Consider the following 17,408-nt stretch of genomic DNA (forward strand, 5'->3'; position numbering starts at 1 on the left):
TAGCACATATTAGAAGTCAGATTACCATCACTGTTGTTTTCCCAGCTTTCCTTGGCCAATGTAGTTACCATGACAACTCAGTGCCTGCTGTAGAAACTGATGCCGACTATGCTTCCACTTATGATTTTTGCCTGAATCACTTATCACTATGGTGTTGTCATGTGTTATTTTTCTAATTCTGATTTTCCTTCTAAAATTAATGCTTGGCATTTGAGATGTGTTAGAGAGTATTCCTGCCCATTTACTTATATGTTTGAATCAATCAGACTCAGATTCACGTTTTTCTCAGAAGTTACCACCTTTTGTTATTGATGCATATATGTGTATATACATATATATGTTATTTTTAACCACAATTTAGCCAATAAATGCCCCTTCAAGATAGCCTCAGTGTTGATATCTTCCCAGAATTCCTTGAGCATATACTGTGCTTTCTAAAATTATCTCCTTATCTGTACAAAGGAAGTAACGCTACCTTCCTCAGAAGATACCTTTTTAAAAATGTCTAAAAGTAGCAACAAATAGTGTATGATATGTAGTTGTCCCTCAGCATAGGGGACTTCCCTGCACTTTGCCTCCTTTATTTAGACAAAGCAATATCTTTAACAACATCATGGACTGGCTACATAGTAAACAGGGATAAGCCCACATATCTGTTAGGGGAGTCTCAGTTTCATTGTTCGGTGTGTAGGAGGAGTTGTAGAATAAAGCTGGGAAGAGAAAAAGCATCAATTGCACAGCTTCCCAGGAATCGAGCCTGCATTCCCATCTGCTTGCTAAGATCTCTATTCCACACGCTTTCTCCCTTCCCTGTCTTTTACTATAGTGCCACAGAGATGTTCAATCTGCATTGTAGAATCTGAGGCTCAGAGGGAAGAGGCAAGTCTGATGTAGAGTTAGTAGGATAGGTTCTTGGAGAGATTCGGTCCCCATTATGGGGATGCTTTTAGGAAAACACTACCCTTCCACTAGTCTCCTCCCCACTAGCAAGTAACAGTTCTGACCATATCTGAACCACAAGAAACACTGTGAAGTTGAGACCCTACAGAGAAAAACACCCTGTTGTCCTTGGTGGAGGGAAGGAGCTCTTTAAAGTTGGGGATTTAGCTCAGTGGTAGAGCGCTTGCCTAGCAAACGCAAGGCCCTGGGTTCAGTCCCCAGCTCCGAAAAATAGAAAAAAAGAAAAAATAAATAAATAAAAAATAAAGTAACTATAATTGGGTGCTTCAGAATTCCTAGAACTCTGCATTAAGTTAATGGTTCTTAAACCTGTGCTGTTTGCCACAGGCAAGGGGGAAGCTTCTGCTAACTAGAATCAGGGGCTTTTACAGAAGCCAGTGAACTCTATGAGACATGTTAAAGGAGTAAGAGTGAAGACATCAGAGTTTCATCTTTAGGGCACTACCTGGAAACAGTCTAATCTAAACAAAAGGATAAGAATGCCAAGCAACTAGAGCTTCCAGGGACTAAGCCACTACCTAAAGACTATACATGGACTGACCCTGGACTCTGACCTCATAGGTAGCAATGAATATCCTAGTAAGAGCACCAGTGGAAGGGGAAGCCCTGGGTCCTGCTAAGACTGAACCCCCAGTGAACTAGATTGTTGGGGGGAGGGCGGTAATGGGGGGAGGATGGGGAGGGGAACACCCATAGAGAAGGGGAGGGGGAGGGGTTAGGGGGATGTTGGCCCAGAAACCGGGAAAGGGAATAACATTTGAAATGTAAATAAGAAATACCCAACTTAATAAAGATGGGGGGAAAAAGAATGCTGAGCCTTAGGCTGAAGAGATGGCTCAGGGGTTAAGAGCACTGAGTGTTCCTCCAGGGGTCCTCAGATCAATTCCCAGTAACCTCATGGTGGCTCACAAACATCTGCAATGAGATCTGATGCCCTCTTCTGGTGTGTCTGAAGACAGTGTACTCACATACGAAAGAAAGAAAGAAAGAAAGAAAGAAAGAAAGAAAGAAAGAAAGAAAGAAAGAAAGAAAGAAAGAAAGAAAGAAGGAAGGAAGGAAGGAAGGAAAGAAAGAAAGAAAGAAAGAAAGAAAGAAAGAAAGAAAGAAAGAAAGAAAGAAAGAAAGAAAGAAAGAGGGAGGGAGGGAGGAAGGAAGGAAGGAAGTCAGTCCTTCTAATGAAAAGGACTACTTTCCAGAATTTAGTGACCCCAGGTAGGGAAGAACCCCTGTGGTCTCAGGGCACTTGGACCAATTACATCAATTAAAGACCTTCCAGTTGTCCCAGAACTCTGCATGGTGCCATTAAATTTGTTGTTAAAACATTAACAAAAGAAGTCAGGGTTTTTTCCAAGTGTCGAACCTTTCCCCCAAAATCTTCTGCTGGTGCTTATTAAACTTGAAGATATTTGGGTTCAGTCCACATCGTTTGAATTAAAAAACCATGGAATTGGGTAGATTCTAGCTGATATTCGCTGAGGAAAAGCACTAGTGTCTATTTGCAACAAGATCCTTTAATATCTTAAATCATTGAGCATATTTTGTCACAGTTCTCAGTTGGAACTTTTGTATCTTCTCTAGAATGTCATTAATTATTTCAATTGATTAATCATCATGTAGTAATGAGTATACAGACCATTGGCCTAGGCACTGGGAAAGTTAACGGGAAGAATAAGACAGGAAGGGGGCTTAGCTCTGCCACTGTAGATTAGCAAAACTGGATAAGAAAACGAAAAAACTGGCAAGTTATGTGAGGATTTCTGTGTGAAGAAAATAAAAAGCTTGGACAGGGGATTATACACAGAGTTGTCACTGAAGCAACGCACAGACAGGCCATGTCTTTCCTGGTGTGCTTGTACTGTGTGTGCTCCAGTTACCCCAGGAGCAGGGGACAAGCCCAGAAGTTGGAGCCTGGCAGACAACAAGCAGGCTGGTAGGGGGTGAGGGGAAAGGGCAGATGCAGCACACAGCCTGGGCCACCTCTGACACCAAGATTGTTGTAGGCTGAGGGTGAAGAAGGATCCCAGCAAGGGAGTGACATGACCTGTAGGGGATGGCTGGTCTCTGTGTAGAGAATGGACTGCAGAGAGGCAGGACTAGCTAGTGTAGGGGGGTGGGGGTGGGGTGGGGGTAGTACAGCCATCAGCAGCCTGTTGCAGAAGGCCAGGGGAGGGGCTAGGATGTATGGAAGCCATGATGCAGCAGTGTGCAGAGAGAGAGGGTTCCCCGGACAGGGCTTTGTGTGCCGGGACCTTCAGTGACTGTGTCTGGGCCTGAGGGTGAGACAGTTCAAGGCATCCCCCAACTGAACCCCTTATTCAGCCACGCTGCCGCTTTCCATCAGATGCTCCAGACTATCAGCAGACAGTGGTTGTAGGGTTAACTAGTGACTTGGGGCGGGGGAGGGGGAGGCATCGTGGGCGGTGCGCGCTCCAGGGACGCGTGCGCGCGCCCAGCATTCCGCGCGAGCCATAGGGAGGCAGAGGGACCGCGGAGCCAACAGCACGCCAGTGCCGAGCCAGCAGGCGCCAGCGGAGCCCGCGTGGAGGGAGCCGCCGATTGATCCTGCAAGATGAACACCCTGCTGTCCCGGGCCAACTCGCTGTTCGCCTTCACGCTGAGCGTCATGGCGGCGCTCACCTTGGGCTGCATCCTCACCACCGCCTTCAAAGACAGGAGCGCGCCCGTGCGCCTGCACGTCTCCAGGATCCTGCTCAAAAAAGTGGAAGACTTCACTGGACCCAGAAAGAAGAGCGACCTGGGCTTCATCACATTCCACATCTCTGCGGATCTGGAGAAGACTTTCGACTGGAACGTCAAGCAGCTCTTCCTTTATCTGTCGGCAGAATATTCCACCAAAAGCAACGCTGTGAACCAGGTGGTCCTCTGGGACAAGATCCTTCTGCGAGGCGAGAACCCCAAGCTGAACCTGAAAGACGTCAAAAGCAAGTATTTTTTCTTTGACGATGGACACGGTCTCAAGGGAAACAGGAATGTCACTCTGACTCTCTCCTGGCAAGTTATACCGATTGCTGGGATCCTGCCTCTTGTGACTGGATCTGGACGCGTGTCTGTCCCTTTTCCAGATTCCTATGAAATAGCCACGACTTTTTGAAGAACTCTCTCTCTTTGCCTCGGAAATGGGACATGTGTGTACCTAAGGAATCGTGGTTTAAAACTGTCAAGAATTTGAAGAAACTCGTGCTGTAACAATTTATGTGTTGCATTCGTGCATGTTTACAGTGAATGTGGTTTAGAAGCAGACGTTTGTTCATCTCTTGTAAAGCATGCTTGATTCCTGGCCGGGGGGGGGGGGGCAGTTCATGTGATCATTTGTTAGATACCGGAAGTGGTGGAAATAAGGTGGCTAACAAGTTTTCCTGAAGAGTGAATATTTGTTTAGTTTGGAAATCACTGTAACACAGTTAATGGCTGAATGTCTGAGAAATAACGAGTCTTTCCAGGTTTTCCCTACAAATGTTTTATGTGTTTTACATTTTTTTGAAAAAAGTAATGTTTTAACATTGTCAGTGAAAGTTGAAAATATTTGCATGATTTCTCCATTGAGTGAAGCTTGTTTCAGTCTGTATGCTTACTACCACTAGGTGCTAATTATGTACAATTCTTTGCAAGTCTCTCTTTTAATGACTATTGGAGTGATATTAGCTCTCATAGTTTAATTTTTCATTTACAAACTCTCTTCTATGTTATTGTTTTCTATTACCAATAACCTCGGGATGTATGTAATAGCAACATGGGCTCTTTACAAATGAAGACCGAGGAATCATTTCAAGCTTAAATAGCTAGCAAAACATGGAGTCAAACTTTAATCTTGGATAACTTCATTCTGTAAGTTTAGTCCATCCCTTATCCCTGAGATGACATCATGGTACAATTTCATTTGTAACTTGCATTGTATTTTTGTAACCCTGAAACCCTTTGTCTTGATGTTTCTGATTTTATGTAAAAGTAGCTTGTGTTCAAGTTGAAAAAAAAAAAGGAAAAACTTCTGTAGAAATATATCTCCTTTCAGTCTCTCTGTGTTTGTTTCCTTTATAATGGAAGTATAAGAAAATCCACATGTGTCCAAAATATGTTAGATATTATAATACATGATTAACTATGACTAGATGGGATTTTTCATTCAGCTGTGGGGAAAATTCATAACCTCCAAGGGGGAGTACCATGGTGTAAGCAAGGAGAAACACTGAAGTTTCACCATCAGTGACGGCACATCGTTATTATTTCAAGAATAGTGCACACTGATGAAACCACAATGGACATGAGTGTGGAGGCTTCTCAAAACACGGAAATGTAACTGCTCTGTGACCCAGCTATACTATTCCCAAGCATACCCCCAAAGGACTTTATATCCAACCACAGGAACACCTGCACATCTGTGTTTGTTGCTGCTCCTTTCACAATAGCAGGAAATGGGATCAACCTAGATTTCCATCAGCAGATGTGAAAATGTGGTATATAGACACAATCTAATTTATTCAGCTATAAAGGAAAATAAAAAGGTGAGATTTGCCAGGAAATGGATGGAGCCATCATAGGCAAAAACAAAACAAATACTACATGTATTTTTTATTTTTATGGCTGAATAAGTTAGATTGCATATATGGGTATGTGCCCAAAGGGGGTCTTGGCTTCTAAGTTTCACATGTGTGTACTTGAGAGGTGGGGGAGGGATGAGTGTACGATGTGGATGTGGATACCAAGTGAATGGAAAGGGACCCCTGAGAGGATTAAACAGAGGCTTTAAAGAAGAGCGATGGATGTGGTAATAAAACATATGTGATGTGAAAGTAGAATGAAGAATAATGAATGAGGGTTAGACAGAGGTAGGGGGACATGGAAATTGGGGCGATGAAAGAAAAGGTTGGAAGATAGTCAACCTAAACTATGTATGAAAATGGCATAAGGAAAACTGGTTTTTGTTAGCATTCCTTGTAGGCTCTGCCTCACAGTTACCAGGCAATAGCCACATATCCCTGACTCACTATAAAAGAGGCTGCTTGCCCCCTCCTCACTCTCTTACTCTCTTACCCTCTCTGTCCCTTCTCTCCCCATTCTCCTCCCCACTCTCTCCACATGTTCCTGGCTGGCCTTTCCTTTTCCTCTCCTGTCCTGTCCTTGTCCCTGTCCCTGTCCCTGTCCCTGTCCCTGTCCCTGTCCCTGTCCCTGTCCCTCTCCTCTCCTCTCCTCTCTTCTCCTCTCCTCTTCTTCTGTCTCTGTCTCTCTCTGTCTCTGTCTCTCTCTCTCTCTCCCCTCCACCCTCAATTCCCCTTCCCATGCCTTAAATAAACTCTATTCCATACTATACCCCTTGTATGGTTGGTACCTCAGGGGGAAGGGTTGCCACAGTATGGTCCCACGTATGTACCCCCTTTTATTTCACTGTGCTTCTACGAAACATATCCTGGCTTTTTCTTTTTTATAAAACACAACATTTTTGAAAGATAATTAAAAATAAAGCAATAATTTTACATTATCTCATATGAATCTCACTAATTACATGTGTTGTAACAAATATGGATATAGCTGTATAGTTCATGGAAATGCATATGGGATTGGATTTTCCAACTGGCATAAAAGTCAAATGTGTAGCATCATACATACTAAGCTGGCTCTGGCTTCTGGTTTATTCAGTAAACATTTCAGGGCCTTCACTTGTTTATATGTGTACAAACATAGACAATATATTTAAATTGTGTATTTTCATTAAATCCACAATTAAATATACTAAATAATTTAAATTATTTTAGACAAGTTAACATAAATGGTGGTCCTTTCACGCCACATATATGTGCCTTTTCTTTAGCATATTTATAAAAGTTGGAAGAGAAAAGCCCCTTAGTAATATGCAAATAGGAAGACCAGGAAGAACAACACATAATTCGTGTAAACTTGAATTTTTTTATACTGTGTATACCAATAAGAATGTTTAACTCCATTACCTCTCTATGGGTACTAGACATGCAAATGTTAAAATCTGCAGTTGCTTAATCTTACACTTTGTGTTTTTCCCTTGAGAGAAACATGTATAAGGAACCTATAATCTTAACCAGTCAATGATATCAGTTTCGTGGTTCACTATAGAGCTGCAATGAGTAGATCCATTAGTTTGGTAGAAATGAATGTTGAAATTTACATTAGTTATATTTTATTTGGCTGGTCCAAGTTTTTTTAGGGATTTGTGAGGAAAAGAAGTACTATTACAGTGTAGACAAAGGCAACAGGAGAGTCCCTGGGGCTTCCTGGTCAGTTAGTCTGACCCTATCTGTGAGCTACAGGGTCACTGAGAGATGCTTGGTGGAAAAACAATAGAGGAAGACACAGAATACCAATCTCTGGCCTCCACATGGTGCTCCGGCCCCATACATGTGCACACATGTGAACATATGTGCATGCATAAGCTACACACAAAGGTTAAAATAGTTGTTGCAAGTTTCGACAAAAAATTAGATATGGGTTTTTCATAAATATATATTCATATTAATATAGTGGATAAACATTTGAGGATTTCCATAATTATAATAAATACCCATCATTTTTTATAAGAATAAAAAATAATTGATTGAGATAAGGGTGGTGTGTATGAGACCTCATGGGTTTTCGCCCACCCACTTTGGCATGTCCATCGGTCTCCTCCTTGTTCAGGTCACATTGGGGCAGGATGTTGCTGAGACCTTATGGACGTATCTTCTGACATTACGAAGAGACACAACCTCACAGTAAATTCTGCCATTCTCTGTCTCTTACACTCTTTCCTCAGCCTCTCCTGAAATGTTTCCTGAGCCTTAGGTGTAGGACTCTTCTCTAGATACAGCCATTGGAGAAGGATAGCGGTGGGTTAAGGAAAAAATCAAATATATATTCCTTCTGGAAAAGCCAGAAGGAGTCATATTCCTAACCATTTACCAAAAAGATAGAAAGTAAATGAATAATGCCTATAATGTACATAATTCATCATATAAATATACATATGTTGTCTTAATGAGTTTTTCTTAACTGAGATGACACTGCTCCCTCCGAAGCTAAACACTACCTAACAAAGGCCTTAATATCAGACATGAGAAGCCCTCTTGCGCTGTTGCCCTTGGTTAACCCCCAGAGGTGGGAAGCAAGTTCCTATTGCTGAAGACACCATGCACTTCTAAAACATGGCCCAGAGACCCCTACGCTGAAACTGACATAAATGCTCCCTTCCTGAGGACTAGATTTCCTGGTAACAGATGGCTGCATGAGAGCTTCCAAAGTGGGGGGAGCATCCTATAGTGTTACTGAGCTGTGATGCCTATGAACTACATGAATAACAAGTAGGGTGCAATAACCCTACAGTCGAAGTCGTGACACTCAGACTGGTACCAACCAAGAGCTCTCTAATTGGACTTAAGAAACTCTCAACATGCCTGGTACTGAGAACATAGTTAATTATTCAGTGCTCATGAAATTTTTGTTATTGGGTAAAGAATCTGTAACCATCACTATGCTAAGCAAGCATAATCCATAAAAACAAGTTATAAAAATTTGTCCTCATACAGATAAGTGTAATCCTCAGCCTTCTTCAAAGAAACTTGTCTATGCAGCAGAAGGAGAGCACCACAGAAAACAAGAACCAATCAAAATACATCCTTATGGAGCCCAGAGCCAACTGATACTTCCAAGTCCTTTTATATGGGTAGCCATCAGGTGTGGCCCAGATTTCTGTGGTTCAAATGATCCAGTTAAGAAAATCCCTCATAGATGTGCCCAGATGCTTATGTTTTAGTTGACCCCATGTGTAGTCAAGGTGGCAACCAAGACGAACCACCACAGTAACCTGCAAAAGAACAAAACTGGAGTAACCTGATTTCAAAGACATACTACAAACCAGTGGAATCTAAAGCAGAATGCAAGTGACACACACACACACACACACACACACACACACACACACACACACACACACTAAATAGTGGGACACGATAGAAAAACCAAAAGTGTATTAACTTCAGTTACTTTTATTCATAAAATATACAGGCTCAGAATACCTATGTATTTTCAGGGAAATGGGTTACACTTGTTAGAGAGAACTAGATTTATGAATGACCACAAAGAGGGAGTTTTTATACAGATAAACTTATTTACGTGCAAGGTATGCTAGAAATGTTATTCATTTGCTGTTTTATAGTTTCTACAATTTTACCACTTTCTATATTAATTAGAGAAGATGCTCATAAATATTCCGGTACTTTTGCGTAGTGTAAGAGTGTCTCAGGGGTGAATTTTTACCTTACCAATTTATGCACATAAATTTATGCACTTGTGGTTCAGGGAAGTTGAAAATTCATGTTATTTCTTTTTCTGAAGAGAATATTTTTTAAGAGTTAAAAATATTTTTAGTTATATATGTACGTGTGTGAGAGGGGAGGGGTGGGAGCAGCTCTCATTGTTTAGAGACATCAAATCTCCTGGAGCTGGAGTTGTGAGCCACTTAGCATGGTTGCAGGGAACCAAACTCAGGTCCTCTGCTATAAATAGTTTTAACCACCGAGCCATCTCTCCCAGCTCCTTCTTAAGATAATCTTAAACACACTGAAAAGTACTTCTACCATGTTTACAGAAAAAAAAATCACATAGGGAAAAAAACGTAAGTTTTTCTAAACATGGACCATCTAAGGTTATATTACTCTGAATACATCTGATCTCCTCTAAAAGTGGCCATAGCATCAACTGAGTTCGTTCTGATAGGAGAGTCTTTTGAACAGCTTTATAAAACCCACCATGGAAATTAGTGTTCTATGTGGAGGGATTAGTTAGCTAGTTAAAGTGGAATTTATGGCCTATGGTGGCTCTGATGGCCACAATAATTACACAAGATAACCTGACTCTCTTAACATTTGTTTCTTTGTGTCTCCTTGTCCTTTTTCGTAATTGCTTTAATTGAAAGAACATAATCTTGTAAGCTTTATGTTTTATGTTTTTCTTCCTTTAAGTCCCTCCTAAAATATCAAAGTCACAAAATTTAGATAATATATTGATAAGGAAAGATGACAAGGTATATATTCACACATATTTACGTAGACTAATATTTATATATGTATCTTTTAAAAAGACAAATAGTCACTTGGTTTTTTTAAAGACATAGTCTCCCTATGTAGTTGTCCTGAAACTTGCTATGCAGACCAGACTGGCCTTGGACTCACAGAAATCTGACTGCTTCTGGTTCCAAAGTGCTTGGATTATTGGTATCCATACCATAGCCAGAAAAGACACTTTTAATTTTAATTTTTATTTTATTTTATGTGCACGTGGTGTGTGTGTGTGTGTGTGTGTGTGTGTGTGTGTGTGTGTGTGTGTGTTTAATTAGGGTTTCTAGTCTATGATGAAACTATACCATGACCAAAAACAACTTGGGCAGGAAATGGTTTGTTTCAGCTTTTAATTACACATCACAGTCTATCACTGAAGAAACTCAGGGAAGAAACTCAAACTGGGCAGGAACCTTGAGGCAGGAGCTTATGCAAAGATCATGGAGGAGTGCTGCTTACTGGCTTGCTCATGAGTTAATCTGGTTTCAGAATGTTCTCAATTGAGGTTTCCTCTTTCTAAATGACTTTAGCTTATGTTGAGTTGACATAAAACTAGACAGCACAGTACCTAAGAATATGTAAATGTGCCACATGCATACAGGAACCCACAGAGGTCAGAAAAGAAGTTGGATCACCTGGAAATGGAGTTAAAATCAGTTGTAAGCTGGCATGTTGGTGCTGGGAACTGAAACCAAGTCCTTTACAACAGCAGTAAGTATTCATAATTGCGAGGCTATCGTTATAGCCTTTACAAATGCATCCTTTAATTCTAGTCTGCTTTTAATTGAGCTACTAAGTTCACAATAAAGTATATTTATTGAACTCAAAAATAGTTTAAAATTTTAAGCCTTTCCCTAAACTTACTCTAATATCCACTAAAATCCCAAAGTAATTTAAGAGTCCTGACTAAGGGAGACTCCACCAGAACCTGAAGGAAACAGACCGGATAAACAGTTCTCTGCACCCAAATCCCGTGGGAGGGAGAGCTGAACCTTCAGAGAGGCAGACAAGCCTGGGAAACCAGAAGAGACTGCTCTCTGCACACACATCTTGGACGCCAGAGGAAAAAGCCAAAGACCATCTGGAACCCTGGTGCACTGAAGCTCCCGGAAGGGGCGGCACAGGTCTTCCTGGTTGCTGCCGCTGCAGAGAGCCCGTGGGCAGCACCCCACGAGCGAACTTGAGCCTCGGGACCACAGGTAAGACCAACTTTTCTGCTGCAAGAAAGCTGCCTGGTGAACTTGGGACACAGGGAAGCAGAATTCCTCTAGGACCGGGCACGTTCTGTGTTTACCGGAAGTCCCACACCCTCGGATCCCGGCCCGCAGCAGCTCTCTGCCCCCAGACCCTGTGAGAGAGAGACCCAACCGCCTGGTCAGGTGGGCACTCCTGAGGCTGCAGAGCGGAAGAGACCACCAACACTGCTCACCCCTGCCCACATCCCTGGCCCAAGAGGAAACTGTATAAGGCCTCTGGGTTCCCGTAGGGGAGGGCCCAGGAGCGGCAGGACCCCTGTGCCTGAGACACCACCAGAACCTGAAGAAAACAGACTGGATAAACAGTTCTCTGCACCCAAATCCCGTGGGAGGGAGAGCTGAACCTTCAGAGAGGCAGACAAGCCTGGGAAACCAGAAGAGACTGCTCTCTGCACACACATCTTGGACGCCAGAGGAAAAAGCCAAAGACCATCTGGAACCCTGGTGCACTGAAGCTCCCGGAAACGGCGGCACAAGTCTTCCTGGTTGCTGCCGCTGCAGAGAGCCCGTGAGCAGCACCCCACGAGCAAACTTGAGCCTCGGGACCACAGGTAAGACCAACTTTTCTGCTGCAAGAAAGCTGCCTGGTGAATTCAAGACACAGGCCCACAGGAACAGCTGAAGACCTGTAGAGAGGAAAAACTACACGCCGGAAAGCAGAACACTCTGTCCCCATAACTGACTGAAAGAGAGGAAAACAGGTCTACAGCACTCCTGACACACAGGCTTATAGGACAGTCTAGCCACTGTCAGAAATAGCAGAACAAAGTAACACTAGAGATAATCTGATGGCGAGAGGCAAGCGCAGGAACCCAAGCAACAGAAACCAAGACTACATGGCACCATCGGAGCCCAATTCTCCCATCAAAACAAACACGGAATATCCAAACACACCAGAAAAGCAAGATCTAGTTTCAAAATCATATTTGATCATGATGCTGGAGGAATTCAAGAAAGACGTGAAGAACTCCCTTAGAGAACAAGTAGAAGCCTACAGAGAGGAATCGCAAAAATCCCTGAAAGAATTCCAGGAAAACACAATCAAACAGTTGAAGGAATTAAAAATGGAAATAGAAGCAATTAAGAAAGAACACATGGAAACAACCCTGGACATAGAAAATCAAAAGAAAAGACAAGGAGCTGTAGATACAAGCTTCACCAACAGAATACAAGAGATGGAAGAGAGAATCTCGGGAGCAGAAGATTCCATAGAAATCATTGTCTCAACTGTCAAAGATAATGTAAAGCAGAAAAAGCTACTGGTCCAAAACATACAGGAAATCCAGGACTCAATGAGAAGATCAAACCTAAGGATAATAGGTATAGAAGAGAGTGAAGACTCCCAGCTCAAAGGACCAGTAAATATCTTCAATAAAATCATAGAAGAAAACTTCCCTAACCTAAAAAAAGAGATACCCATAGGCATACAAGAAGCCTACAGAACTCCAAATAGATTGGACCAGAAAAGAAACACCTCCCGTCACATAATTGTCAAAACACCAAACACACAAAATAAAGAAAGAATATTAAAAGCAGGAAGGGAAAAAGGTCAAGTAACATATAAAGGCAGACGTATCAGAATCACACCAGACTTTTCGCCAGAAACTATGAAGGCCAGAAGATCCTGGACAGATGTCATACAGACCCTAAGAGAACACAAATGCCAGCCCAGGTTACTGTATCCTGCAAAACTCTCAATCAACATAGATGGAGAAACCAAGATATTCCATGACAAAACCAAATTTACACAATATCTTTCTACAAATCCAGCACTACAAAGGATAATAAATGGTAAAGCCCAACATAAGGAGGCAAGCTATACCCTAGAAGAAGCAAGAAACTAATCATCTTGGCAACAAAACAAAGAGAAGAAAAGCACACAAACATAACCTCACATCCAAATATGAATATAAAGGGAAGCAATAATCACTATTCCTTAATATCTCTCAACATCAATGGCCTCAACTCCCCAATAAAAAGACATAGATTAACAAACTGGATATGCAATGAGGACCCTGCATTCTGCTGCCTACAGGAAACACACCTCAGAGACAAAGACAGACACTACCTCAGAGTGAAAGGCTGGAAAACAACTTTCCAAGCAAATGGTCAGAAGAAGCAAGCTGGAGTAGCCATTCTAATATCAAATAAAATCAATTTTCAATTAAAAGTAATCAAAAAAGATAAGGAAGGACACTTCATATTCATCAAAGGAAAAATCCACCAAGATGAACTCTCAATCCTCATCTTCGGTTGGTTTATATACAAGTGTCCAATTTCTAGGCTTGAAAGCAAAATGATGCTATCTGGTGCTGGATAGAGGAGCCTTATTTTTTATTATGGCAGCTTGCTATTTTTGTAACATGGTGATTTGGTTGAACACAATAAAGTACAGTAGTAACTGATCTCCCCTTCTTCCTGGATGAGTGAGGAGATGATTAAATGTTGATGTCAGCATCCTTGAGCATATTCAGATGAGCTTCTGCTTCTGTTGAAAAGGATGCTGTGTTTGATTGTGGTCCGAAGCTTTGAAGCACTACTTGGCATCTCCTTCCTTGGAGGTCTCACTGTTTAAACATAACAGATTTGATAGCTTGTTGGTAAGGTGAGGTCCAGCTTGTCTCCACTAGGTCATCTTCATGTGAATCCGGTGGTTATACGGTTTTGTTCTAGGGATATTTCATTCTTTTAATAACGGTTTTAGCTGACATTCATGGAGAGAATGAATCCTTAGAACTGTGCCACTAGTGAAAGGAAATCCTGTCTAGAGTATGTTTCTTTACAAAGCTGTGTCACACCATCCTTTGGGCCCTCTGCTGGAAAAGTAGAATCAAGTCTCAAATAATGCCTTTTAAATTGTATCCTCTAGTATTATAGATGTAGGACAGTACTGTATCATACCTCTGTGGATGTAAAATAGCTTGTACCTGCTTTATGATACGTAGTAGTGACCGTGCTTTATCAGAGCTGTTTTTAATGATGTTGCTCAGAATGTTTTCTTTCCAGATGATGCTTGAGAAGCTAATTTAAAAAAAATGGTGCCAGGTACCACAAGAGTAACAGAACTGTGCTGTTTTCTCGGGTTTTGTTTTTTTACTTTTTTTTTTTAATGGAGTGTGCTGGATGTCTCTACAGTTTTGTTCAGATGACTGCAGAACCTGGAAAAGCTGTTGCTGCTGTTGATGCATAACACACTGCTATTATTGGTCTTTTTATATAAATATAAATATATATATACAGATAAAAAAAAGACTTGACCACAGTGAAAAAAAAAAGAATAAACAGGCTGAGAAAGAAATTAGGGAAAGAACACCCTTCATAATAGTCCCAAATAATTTATGTCCTTAAAATCCTCTACCATCATCATGAGATGTGATTTTAAATCCAAATCTTGCTTTTCCTGTTTGTTGGAATATCCAGTACATGCTGTGGTGGGAGAGCTGGGCTCTGATGATGCCAAGTATTCTTGGTTTCTGTTGCTTAGGTTCTTGTGCTTGTCTCTCGCCATCTTGTTTTCTCTGATGTTAGTTGGTTTTGCTGTCTCTGACTGGAGCTTCTTCCTTCTGTGGGCCTGTGAGCCTGTGATCTTAGGAGTCAGAGCATTCCTGGGAGATCAGCTGTCTCAGGGCAGGTTTTGGGTCAGAGAGCTGTGGGACAGCCCCAGATCTGCTTGCAGATGGAGACTGGAAGGTTCCTGTCCTAGGCCACCCTGAGGCTCCCACATCCTGTGTGCTCCCAGTGGGTCTCTCCTTGGACAGTCAGTAGAGAGAAAGTGGGTTTCCCACCTGTGGGCTTAGAAGTGAGAGCACTCCTGACAGACCAGCTTTCTCTTGGCAGGTTTTGGTCCGAGGTGGGTCAGCCCCAGCTCTGGGTGCAGATGGAGACTGGAAGGGTCAGTCTGTGAGTTTTATATCTGTGTAGATATGTTCTCATGTAGGAAAGATTATTCCAACAGATAATTAGAAAGCCATTTTTGCAAAAATATTTTAATTGGGTGATCCTTTTGATTGCAGTATCCACAGAGGCCAGAAAAGGCCACTTGTAGCCTAGATATGATAGACTCTCCTACACTATCCTGCTGTGTGAACTCTGTTCCCATAGAACTTTGTTTATTCCAGTGGGGGGAATGACTTCGCCTTCCCATGGGATGCTATGGGCAAAATGGCCCCCTACAGCAATGCAGCTTAGCATGCTAAAGGGCATTCTGCAAACATTCCTCATTCAGCCATAAGGCCTTTTGTATCCTGAGAACATCTGCTGATAATGCTGAAATATTCCCTGTATATTTTTCAATGTTTCTCTGTCCCTGCTTTGTTTTGAGCTTTGAGCTATCTGGAATAAAAGATTCACATACTGCCAATAAAGGGACTCTGAAGCAGCACTAGCCTTGAGTTCAAATTCAACTTCAATTAATCAGCAATGGTCAGCAGCAGGTCACAATAGACATCAGATTTCCCAGAGCTGGATTTATAGACAGCTATAAACTCCTGATTTGGGCACTAAGAACCGAACTTGGGTCCTCTGGAATAACAGTCTGAACTCTTAACTGCTAAACATCTCTCTAGCCCTGAAAACATGTATCTTTTGTGGAGAAATCTGCAGTGATAACTGTAAAGACCAGTTGTAATGCAGCTGAATAAATGTTACTAGAAAATGTCATTACCACTATTCCTAGTCTCCTTGCTCCTTATTGATATTCAAACACAAATGATATTTTAAACCTGAAACTGGCTTAGTTAATTCAATCTGCCTTGATGTCTTGGTCAAATGTATTGTTTTTGGTTTAAAAAGATTTTTTATATATGTGTGTGAGTGCCTGAATATTTATATGTGCATCTTGAGTGTTTGTTTTGTCTAACAAAAGCCAAAAGGTTTTGAGTTGTCATGCGGGTGCTGGGAACCAAACATGGGTCCTTGGGTCCTCTGAATGACCATCTACTGCTCTTAATTGCTGAAGCATCTCTCCAGAATTCCTTTATAAAAAAACTTATGAAATATTCATATGAAAACAAACATTCATATACAAAACCCAGAGGTTGTTGTGTCTTCTGAATGTAACATCAGAGGAAGGTAAGTCTTAAACATGTTTGGAGGTGATGATACCAAGCTCTTCTCACCACTCGGGCTTCAGTGTCGCTTATCTTAAATGTATATCTCATGACTGATTATGGGCCGCCCAGACTTTGAGTATATACCTGTTGTAGAATTTATGCTAAAAGATGTACCAGAAAACGGATGGCTTCTTAGACATGAACAGTTTTCTCAAGGTTACAGATCAAGACTCCTCTGCCAGCTTTAGAGCTGTATTCATTTTTCTTTTATTCTTATCTCTTTCCCTTTTTTCCTATATGAAATCTGCAGGACCTCAATCAACAGTTGGCTTTAGTGAGACCTTATGGTCTAGAAAAATCTCAGAACAATCGTTGCGTTTTTAGGTTAATACTAATCTCAAACAGAATCAACACAAACAAACCAAAAACAAGACACAATTTCACAACTATCCTGTCATTTCATGTTTGTATGAGTGCCTCTTAAAATTCCAAAGGAAGAGATGAAAGTTATCCTTGATGTTAGACTTTACTGCTACTTGCTCTCCTACATTTTATAGGAACAATTAAACTTTCAGTTAATAATCCAATCACTACTTTTCTTAGTCGTTGTTGTATGGCTGTGAAGAGACACCATGACCACCACAACTCATAAAAAGAAAGCGTTTAGTGGTGTTGCATGTCTTTACATGAAAGAAAGAAAGAAAGAAAGAAAGAAAGAAAGAAAGAAAGAAAGAAAGAAAGAAAGAAAGACAGGAAGAAAGAAAGGAAGAAAGAAAGAAAGAAAGAAGGAAAGAAAGAAAGAAAGAAGGAGAAAGACAGGAAGAAAGAAAGAGAAGGACAGAAAGAAAGGAAGAAAGAAAGAAAGAGAAAGACAGGAAGAAAGAAAGAGAAAGACAGAAAGAAAGGAAGGAAGAAAGAAGGAAAGAAAGAGAAAGACAGGAAGAAAGAAAGAAAGGAAGAAAGAAAGAAAGACAGGAAGAAAGAAAGAAAGAGAAAGACAGAAAGAAAGAAAAAGAAAGAAAGAAAGAACAAAAGAAAGAAAGGAAAGTAAGGAAAAGAAAGGA

General features: G+C 41.3%; 1 protein-coding gene across 1 annotated transcript; it reads left to right on the plus strand.

Annotated features, from left to right (window-relative positions):
* The first annotated feature begins 3,414 nt into the window (after nucleotides 1-3,414).
* On the plus strand, nucleotides 3,415-4,994 carry Arxes2 (adipocyte-related X-chromosome expressed sequence 2). Its single transcript, NM_001408908.2, is given in 1 exon segment — nucleotides 3,415-4,994. A coding segment is annotated over 1 exon segment (543 nt). The 5' UTR covers nucleotides 3,415-3,529; the 3' UTR covers nucleotides 4,073-4,994.
* The last annotated feature ends 12,414 nt before the right edge of the window (nucleotides 4,995-17,408 follow it).

The sequence above is a fragment of the Rattus norvegicus genome, chromosome X (genome assembly GCF_021556685.1).
Source record: "Rattus norvegicus strain SHRSP/BbbUtx chromosome X, alternate assembly SHRSP_T2T, whole genome shotgun sequence".
Taxonomy (NCBI): Eukaryota; Metazoa; Chordata; class Mammalia; order Rodentia; family Muridae; genus Rattus; species Rattus norvegicus.